This window comes from Sciurus vulgaris (assembly GCF_902686455.1).
Source record: "Sciurus vulgaris genome assembly, chromosome: 16".
NCBI lineage: Eukaryota > Metazoa > Chordata > Mammalia > Rodentia > Sciuridae > Sciurus > Sciurus vulgaris.
The window spans coordinates 22,276,719-22,287,394 of record NC_136477.1 but is presented as its reverse complement, the minus strand read 5'-3'; the positions used below and the strand labels follow the sequence as shown (position 1 = coordinate 22,287,394).

General features: G+C 37.0%; 1 protein-coding gene across 1 annotated transcript; it reads right to left on the bottom strand.

The window, feature by feature from the left end:
* Window positions 1–9,078: 9,078 nt before the first annotated feature.
* Window positions 9,079–9,919, bottom strand: LOC306646984 (synaptobrevin homolog YKT6-like). The gene has a single exon (XM_079115921.1). It carries the CDS (start codon window positions 9,851–9,853, stop codon window positions 9,257–9,259), a length of 597 nt encoding a protein of 198 aa, XP_078972047.1. The 5' UTR covers window positions 9,854–9,919; the 3' UTR covers window positions 9,079–9,256.
* Between the last annotated feature and the right edge of the window lie 757 nt (window positions 9,920–10,676).

The following is a 10,676-nucleotide window of genomic DNA, read 5'->3' as shown; positions in this document are numbered from 1 at the left end:
CTTCTCAGTGTTCCTAGTTAATTCCAATGCTGTCCCAGCAGTGGGGTTGAGGTCACTTTCCAGGGGTGTCATCAAGTTGGTGTAGCCTGTGCACTTGTGCTCAGGAGCGCCTTGTGCTTGGTTTAATGCTCTTTTCTACTTTGAAATTCTTATTAATTTTTAAACAAGGAGCCCTGCATTTTCATTTTGCACCATGCCCTTTAAATGTTGTGGAACATTCTGTAGACAGACACACTAATCATGGCGGGGGTGGGGGGTAAATGCTTAAGCCTTTTGGTATAAGTGATAAATGGGTGAAACATTCAAATGTCATATAAAGAATATTTTTGTAGCCAGGTGTGGTGGCGCACACCTGTAATCCCAGTGGCTTGGGAGGCTGAGGCAGGAGGATTGGGAGTTCAAAGCCAGTCTCGGCAAAAGTAAGGCAGCAACCAAGTCAGTGAGACACTGTCACTAAATAAAATACAAAATAGGACAGGGGATGTGGCTCAGTGGTCTAGTATTCTGAGTTCAATCCCTGGTACCCCCCTCCTCAAAATAAAAAAGAATATCTTTGTTGCTAAATATGATGCAGGTTGAGCAATCCTTATTCAAAATGATTGGGACCAGAAGTGTTTTGGATTTCAGGTTGTTTTCAGATTTGGGAATATTTGCCTACACATAATGAGATATCTTGGAGATAGGACACAGTTTAAAGGCAAAACTCATTAATGTTTCACATATCCCCTATACACAGAGCCTGAAGATATGTTCATACAGTGTTTTTAGTCGTGTATCTACTAAACTTTGGTAATTATAACTCATAATATGAAGTCAGGTGTGGGATTTTCCACTGTGACAGCATGTTGGTGTTCAGGAAGTTTCAAATTTTGAAGCATTTCAGATTTTAAATTTTTGGGTTAGGGATGCTCAGCCTGTATATTCCCAGTGGTAAGAGAGGAAAGTGAATACTTATCACAGATAGTGCAACATTCCAGAACTTTTTGTCTTACCATGTTGAATTTGAAAGAATCTTTGGGGTCCTTTATCCCCACCTATTCAGATTTCAGACTAAACATCCAGAAGTGGCTCAACATGCTCATGCCCACACAACTGACTAGGGGCGAAGCCCAGGGCTTCTGGGTTGTAATGCTGCTCCCACTGCATCATGGTAGAAGAGTAGTAAGTCACAGAATACAGCATCTATATTTTTTGGGGTCTTATCACAGGTATTTTTATTTAAAATACACTGCAAAAATTGCATTTTATTTTTGTGATGGCACAAAAATGAATAGTAAAGGATAAAAGTACCAAAGGAACCAAAGAAACTTGAAAGAAAAATAGAAGGCAGGCAATTTCCATTTAGTCCACATACTTTTCTTTGAAGAGGAAAAATCAATGAGGGACAAAGCATGTTGATTATTCTCCAAGGTTAGTATTGTCTTCAGTGACCACATAATTGCTGCACCATTTGGTAATTCCGTTCAATGTTATATCAGTTATATGTTACTGTGAGGAAAATAGCCAACAAGACCAACTTAGAGGATGAAACTTTTTGGGGGGATGGTGGTTTCAGAGATTCAATTCATTGTCAGCTGACTCCATTGCTTTGGGTCCAAGTGAGAACATCATAATGGAAAAACATGTGGAGGATGTAAGCCACTGGGGGCATGCCCTAGTGGATTGTATTTCTCTCTCTCTCTCTCCTCTCTATTCCTGGCTGCCATGAGGTGATCAAGTTTCCTCCAACATGCCCTTCTGCCATGATCCTCTGCCTTACCTTGGGTTCAGAGCAATGAAGTTGGTTGAACATAGACTGAACCTTTGATACAGTGAGTCCCCCCAAAACTTTTCCTCTTCTTAGTTCTTGTCAGGTATTTTGGTCATAGCAAGTAAAAGCTAAATAAGAAGGAAATTGGTACTGAGAAGTGGAGTTATTGCTGTGATTAACTTGGCCATGAGGTTCAGAAACCTTTGGAACTGGCTTTCAGGAAGCTTTTGGAAAAGATTAGAGACGGGGAAGCCTTATAATGTTGTAAGCAGGTTTAATGGGCAATTTTGGTGGTACCTGAATACTGATAGGAATGTGGACAGTAAAGACTGTTCATGAGGTTTCAGAGAACAAGGACTCAATTGAAAGAGGACAAGAGGTCATAGGTATTGTATTCTGGAAAAGAACTTGTCTACATTTTGCCCATGTCCTGACACTTTGTATGAAGCTGAATTTATAAGTGATAACTAATTACTCTGGTGCAGAAAATTTTAAGGCAGCACAGCATTCAGGAAGTAGCATAGATTTTTGTTGACAGCTTTTAGTCAGGTTCACTGTGAGACCCAGCAGCAGAAAGCAGAGCTGAAATATTTTGAAACTTTCAGTTTGGCCAGAAAAGTGCATGTAAAATTGGTACCCAAAAAGTTGAAGAGATTTCCACTCTTAAAGAAAAGTTAAGAAAATTGCACAAAGACAATAGGAAAGATGCCTTGAGAAAATCTCAGGAATTTGTGAAGACCATGCCCATTGCAGGCTCAAGGGAATGAAGAGAGTCCCTGGGGGCACACTGCTGTCTCAGGGGTGGCTAGAAGTTTGCTTCCTCTGCATTCCTTTCATGGTGCTAAGTCACCCAGGCACTTAGAGGTAATCCCCTTTTGTGCCCTGTTTATTTCACTTAGGTTGAAACTTCCAGATTTATCCATGTTGTCACAAATGACAGAATTTCCTTATTGTATAGGTCAAGTAATATTTTATTGTGTATTTATACCAAAATATCATTATTTATATCAAAACATCATTATTCACCTGTTGATGGACACTTAGGTTGATTACATAACTGAGCTATTGTGAATAATGCTGCAATAAACATGGGAGTGCAGATATCTCTTAGAGATATTTATTTCAAATCCTTGGTTATATAACCAGAAGTGTTATTGCTGGATCATAGAGCAATCTTTTTTTAAATTTTTGAGGGACATTCATACAATTTTCCATAATGGCTGTACTAATTTACATTTCTACCAACAAGGGTTCCCTTTATACTACATTCTTCACAACACTAGTTTTCTGTTGTCATTTGGATAATAGCTATTCTGGCCAGTAAAAGGTGGTATCTCATGGTTTTAATTTGCATTTCCTTAATGATTACATTTGTTGAGCATGATTTACACATCTGCTGGCCTTCTGTATTTCTTCTTTGGAAATGTCTAGTCAGGTCATTTGCCCATTTCTTAATTGAGTCATTTGTTTTCTTTTTATTGAATTGAGTTCCTTATATAATCTGGATATTAATCCCTTATCAGATATGTGGCTTACACATATTGTCTCCCAATCAGTAAAATGTCTCTTTACTCTGGTAATTGTTTCCTGTGCTGTGTAGGAGCTTTTAAGTTAAATGTAATCCCATTTGTCTATTTTTGGTTTAAGTGCTTGAGCTTTGGGAGCTCAAATTTTTTAAAAAATCATTTTTCAACCATTGTAATAATTTTTCCCATAATTTTTCTAATAGTAGTTTTAGAGTTTGGGGTCTTAAATTTACATTTAATCCATTGCAAGATAATTTTTGTATGTAGTGTAGGATAGGGGTCCAATATCATTCTTATGCATGTGAATAGCCAGTTTTACCAATGTGAATACAGAAGAGACTCTCTTCTCCCTGTTATGTGTCCTGGCACCTTTGTTGTAAATAAATTGACTGCAAAACATGAATTAATATCTGTACTCTGTATTCTGTTGCATTTTTTTTTTTGTTTTATTCCTGTGAAAAGTGATACTGGAATTTTAATAATAATTGCTTTGAATCTGCAGATCACTTTAAGTAGTATGGATATTTTAACAATTCTAATTATTTCTATTCATGAACATGGAATATCTTTCCATCTTTTTGTGCCTTCATCAATTACTTTCATCAAAGTTTTACAGTTTTCAGTATACAGATCGCTCATCCCCTGGATTAAATTTAATTCAAAGGTTTTTTTTTTTTTTTTTTTTTGTAGCCATTGTAAATGGGATTGCTGTCTTAATTTCCCTTTTAGATAATTCAATGTTAGTATTTGGAAACATTACTGATTTTACTTTATTGATTTTTAATCCTGTTTCTTTACTTGAGTTATTTATTACCTCTATTTTTTAGTGGAGTGTTTATAAACTCATGTCATCATGTCAGTGAACCAACACAACTTCACCTTTTCCTTTCTGATTTGAATGCCTTTTATTTCTTTCTCTTACCTAACTTCTTTGGCAAGAGAAAGTTACTATGTTGAATCAAAATGCTTGAAGTGGATACCCTCATCTTGTTCTGGATCTTAGAGGAAAACTTTCATTTTTTCACCATTGAGTATAATGTTAGGTTTGGCCTTTCGTGTATTTGGGTACATTTCTTCTATAACTAATATCATAAAAGGATCTTGCATTTTATTAAATGCTTTCTCTATATCTAATGGAATGATCATATAGTTTTTGTCCTTCATTCAGTTAATATGGTTTATTATATTTATTGATTTATTCATCCCAAAGATAAATCTCACATGATCGAGTGAAGGATTCTTTTTATGTGCTGCTGAATTTTGTCTATTAGTATTTTTGAGGATTTTTGCATCCATGTTCATCAGGGATATTTAATCATAATTATATTTTCTTGTAAAGTCCTTGTCTGGCTTTGTTATCAGGGTGATATTGGCTTCATAAAATAAGTCCACAAGTATTCCCTGCTCTTTGATTTTTTATTAAAAGCATTTGTGAAGACCTGTTATTAATTTTCCTTTAAATATTCAATAGAACTCACCTGTGAAGTCATCAGGTCCTGGGGTTTTCTTTGATGGAGTTGTTTTACTATTGATTCCATTTTCTTACTTGTTAGTCTTTCTGATTTTCTATTACTCATGATTTGGTTTTAGTAGGTTTTGTGTGTATGTTTTTCTAGGTTATTCAATATTTTGGCACATGATTATTCATAGTAATCTTTTATTATCCTTTGTGTTTCTGTGGTATCAGTTGTAATGTCTCCTCTTTCGTTTCTCATATTATTTGTCTTCTATTTTCTTAGTCTAAAAATTCATTCCTTAACTTTAAAAAAACAAACTCTCAGTTATATTCTTCTTTTCCATTGTTTTTATTGTCTCTCTTTCATTTATTTTTATTCCAATCTTTACTGTTTTTACCTTCTGCAATTTTGGGCATAGTTTGTTCTTTACTTAGTTCCTTGAAGTGTAACATCAGGTTTTTAATTTGAGATCTTTCTTCTCTTATGATGTGTTTATAGGCATAAACCTCCCTTTTAGAAGCAATTTTCTGCATCCCAGAACTTTTGGTATATTGTGTTCCTTTTTTTTTTTTTTTCTATAAATATTAAGTCTTCTTTATTTTTTTATTTATTTTTATTGGAAACAAATGGGATACATGTTGTTTCTCTGTTTGTACATGGCATAAAGGCATACCATTTGTGTAATCATAAATTTACATAGAACAATGTTGTTTGATTCATTGTTATTTTTTCCCTTCCCCCCACCCCTCCCACCCCTCTTTTCCCTCTATACAGAGCTTCCTTCCTCCATACTTGCCCCCCTCCCTAACCCTAACTCTAACCCTAACACTAACCCTTCCCTACCCCCCATTATGTGTCATCATCCACTTATTAGCGATATCATTCGTCCTTTGGCTTTTTGAGATTGGCTTATCTCACTTAGCATGATATTCTCCAATTTCATCCATTTGCCTGCAAATGCCATAATTTTATCATTCTTTATGGCTGAGTAATATTCCATTGTATATATATACCACAGTTTCTTTATCCACTCATCAATTGAAGGGCATCTAGGTTGGTTCCACAGTCTGGCTATTGTGAATTGAGCAGCTATGAACATTGATGTGGCTGTATCTCTGTAGTATGCTGATTTTAAGTCCTTTGGGTATAGGCCAAGGAGTGGGATAATTGGGTCAAATGGAGGGTCCATTCCAAGTTTTCTAAGGAATCTCCACACTGCTTTCCAGAGTGGCTGTACTAATTTGCAGCCCCACCAGCAATGTATGAGTGTACCTTTCTCCCCACATCCTCACCAACACCTGTTGTTGCTCGTATTCTTGATAATCGCCATTCTAATTGGGGTGAGATGGAATCTTAGGGTGGTTTTGATTTGCATTTCTCTAATTACTAGAGATGTTGAACATTTTTCCATATGTTTGCTGATTGCTTGTAGATCTTCTTCTGTGAAGTGTCTATTCATTTCCTTAGCCCATTTGTCGACTGGATTATTTGAATTCTTGGAGTAGAGTTTTTTGAGTTCTTTATAGATTCTGGAGATTAGTGCTCTATCTGAAGTATGATTGGCAAAGATATTCTCCCACTCTGTAGGCTCTTTCTTCACATTGCTGATCGTTTCCTTTGCTGAGAGAAAGCTTTTTAGTTTGAATCTATCCCAGTTATTGATTCTTGCTTTTATTTCTTATGCTATGGGAGTCCTGTTGAGGAAGTCTGGTCCTAAGCTGACATGTTGAAGATCTGGACCTACTTTTTCTTCTATAATCTGCAGGGTCTCTGGTCTGATTCCGAGGTCCTTAATCCATTTTGAGTTTAGTTTCGTGCATGGTGACAGATATGGGTTTAGTTTCATTCTGTTGCATATGGATTTCCAATTCTCCCAGCACCATTTGTTGAAGAGGCTATCTTTTCTCCATTGCATATTTTTGGCACCTTTGTCTAGTATGAGAAAATTGTATTTATTTGGGTTTGTGTCCGTGTCCTCTATTCTGTACCATTGATCTACCTTTCTATTTTGGTACCAATACCATGCCGTTTTTGTCACCATTGTTTTGTAGTAGAGTTGAAGATCTGGTATTGCAATACCCCCTGTTTCACTCTTCCTGCTAAGGATTGCTTTAGCTATTCTGGGTTTCTTATTCTTCCAGATGAATTTCATAATTGCTTGCTCTATTTCTGTACGTCATTGGGATTTTAATTGGAATTGCATTGAATTTGTATAGCACTTTAGGTAGTATGGCCATTTTGACAATATTAATTCTTCCTATCCAAGAACATGGAAGATCTTTCCATCTTCTAAGGTGTTCTTTAATTTCTTTCTTTAGTGTTGTATAGTTCTCATTGTAGAGGTCTTTCACCTCTTTTGTGAGATTGATTCCCAAGTATTTTATTTTTTTCGAGGCTATTGTGAATGGGGTAGTTTTCCTAATTTCTCTTTCTGAAGATTCATCACTTATGTATGAAAATGTGTTGGATTTATGGGCATTGATCTTGTAACCTGCTACTTTACTGAATTCACTTATGAGTTCTAAGAGTTTTCTGGTGGAATTTCCAGGTTCCTCTAAATATATAATCATGTCATCAGTGAACAGGGATAGTTTGAGTTCTTTTTTTCCAATTCGTATCCCTTTAATTTCTTTGGTTTGTCTAATTGCTCTGGCCAGAGTCTCAAGAACGATGTTGAATAGAAGTGGTGAAAGAGGGCATCCCTGCCTTGTTCCAGTTTTTAGGGGGAATGCTTTCAGTTTTTCACCATTTAGAATGATATTAGCCATGGGCTTAGCATAAATGGCCTTTACAATGTTAAGGAATGTTCCCACTATCCCTATTTTTTCTAGTGTTTTGAGCATGAAGGGGTGCTGTATTTTATCAAATGCTTTTTCTGCATCTATTGAAATAATCATGTGATTCTTGACTTTAAGTCTATTGATATGGTGAATTACGTTTATTGATTTCCTGATGTTGAACCAAACTTGCATCACTGGGATGAAACCCACTTGATCATAGTGTACTATCTTTTTAATATGTTTTTGTATGCGATTTGCTAAAATTTTGTTGAGAATTTTTGCATCGATGTTCATTAAGGATATTGGTCTGAAACTTTCTTTCCTTGATGAGTCTCTGTCTGGTTTAGGTATCAGGGCGATATTGGCTTCATAGAATGAGTTTGGGAGGGTGCCCTCCTCTTCTATTTTATGGAATACTTTGAGAAGTATTGGAATGAGCTCTTCTTTAAAGGTTTTGTAGAACTCGGCTGAGAACCCATCTGGTCCTGGACTTTTCTTTGTTGGTAGGCTTTTGATGACTTCTTCTATTTCAGTACTTGAAATTGGTCTATTTAAATTGTGTATGTCCTCCTCGTTCAGTTCAGGCAATTCATATGTCTCTAGAAACCTGTTGATGTCTTCGAAATTTTCTATTTTTTTGGAGTATAGATTTTCAAAATAGCTTCTAATTATGTTTTGTATTTCCATCCTGTCTGTTGTGATATTTCCTTGTTCATTCCGAATTTTAGTGATTTGGGTTTTCTCTCGTCTTCTCTTTGTTAGTGTGGCTAAAGGTTTATCAATTTTGTTTATTTTCTCGAAGAACCAACTATTTATTTTGTCAATTTTTTGTATTGTTTCTTTTGTTTCAATTTCATTGATTTCAGCTCTGAGTTTAACTATTTCCTGTCTTCTACTACTTTTGGTGCTGTTCTGTTCTTCTTTTTCTAGGGCTTTGAGCTGTAGTGTTAGGTCGTTTATTTGTTGAGTTTTACTTCTTTTATTAAATGCGCTCCATGAAATAAATTTCCCTCTAAGTACTGCTTTCATAGTGTCCCAGAGATTTTGATATGATGTTTCTTTGTTCTCATTTACCTCTAAGAATTTTTTAATTTCCTTCCTAATATCTTCTGTTATCCATTCATCATATAATAGCATATTGTTTAATCTCCAGATGTTGGATAGTTTCTGTGTTTTACTCTTTCATTTATTTCTAACTTCAATCCATTATGATCTGATAGAATACATGGTAGTGTCTCTATCTTCTTGTATTTGCTAACATTAGCTTTGTGGCATAATATATGGTCTATTTTAGAGAAGGATCCATGTGCTGCTGAGAAGAAAGTGTATTCGCTCTTGGTTGGATGGTATATTCTATAAATGTCCGTTAAGTCTAAATTATTGATTGTGTTATTGAGATCTATGGTTTCTTTGTTCAATTTTTGTCTGGAAGATTTGTCCAGTGGTGAGAGAGGCGTGTTAAAATCACCTAGTATTATTGTGTTATGGTCTATTTGGTTTCTGAAATTGAGCCCAAAAATACACCTTTGGGGGCCTCAAACTCTTTCTAAAAATCACAACCAGACATACGAACTTGAATTTCCCCACCCTTCCACCATCCCTTGTTTCTTCTGGGAAACTCCAAAATAAAAATGGCCAGTCTGGACAGCTCCAGGTCCTCTTCTTGGACATCTCTTCTTCCTCGGGACTGCAGTTCTGATGTGAGTGACGGTGACGATCCATCGCCGGCCTCCATGGGCTGCATCACATGATTGCACAGCATGAATTTTGTTTCCGGGCAGTTTTATAGAAGGCTTTGGACTGTGTTCCCAGTACTTCTGATTTGGACACCAAGTCATCAAGCTTCTCCCCTCGTTCTAACAAAGACTCCATGGTATTATGCAGAATGATTTTGGTCTCATCTAGTTCGGCCTGTACTTTACACATCGGATCCGCTTCTCGGGGGTTCTGGTATCTACTAAGGTGACCATCCAGGGCTGTGTACTGGATTGTAGCAGGGGATCCTACTGGCCAAGTTATACTGTCAACCTGCTTGGAGAATTCATCTAGTACCTTCTCCAGCAAGGTAAAGGCCACCCGGGATGGGTATTCACTGTCAGCAAAGACGACACCTGCAAGATTGTCATTCCGGACATAGACATGGCACAGATATTCTTGTTCTTTGACAGAAGCTCTGCTGCCTTTCGCTGAGCGCTCCACAGTTAGTTGACGTGTGAAGGTCATGAATTCCTGAACACTGGACCTCTGGAAGAAACTGAAAGAAGACACGTCGTAAGCGGCTTTGAGCAGTATTGCTTTGGGCTCACTTTTGTAGAGGACACTGAGGCTGTACAGCTTCATGGCGGCAGGACCTCGGGCAGCCTACCGGCCTGGCCACGGGACCCACTTGCAGACAGCAGCGCGGCCTCCGCCGCCTCACGGCGTCCCAGCAGCAGGCTGCTGACCTGGCCGCGCCGGCTTGGTATATTGTGTTTCTATGTTCATTTGTCTCAAGATATTTTTATTTATTTATTTATTTATTTATTTATTTATTTATTTATTTATTTATTTTATGAGGGATTGAACCCAGGGTTGCTTTACCACTGAGCCACATCCCCAGCCCTTGTTTATATTTCATTTAGAGACTGGGTCTTACTAACTTGCTTAGGGCCTGGCTAAGTTGCTGAAGTTGGCTTTGAACTCAATTCTCCTGCCTCAGCCTCCTGAGCCCCAGGGATTACAGGGGTGCACCAGAGCACCTGGCTTGATATCCTTTTGGGTTTCTTCTTTGATCCATTGGTTATTCAGGGGCATGTTGCTTAATTTCCACATATTTCTGAATTTGCATTATTTCTTTGGTTGTTAATTTCTAGTTTCATACCATTGTGATCAGAAATGTTACTTAACACAATTTCAACCCTCTTAAATTTGTTCAGACTTGTTTTGTGAACCAGTACATAATTTGTCCTGGAGAATGTTCCATGTGTGCTTGAGAAGAATGCTTAGTCTGCTATTTTTTTGAATGCACTGTTCTGCCTATGTCTGTTAGGTCCATTTGGTCTGAAGTATAGTTCAAGTTCAGTATTTCCTTGATTTTCTACCCAGATGGTCCGTTCACTGTTTAAAGTGGGATATTAAAGTCCCCAATGTCATTGTATTGAAATCTCTCTCTCCCTTCATATTC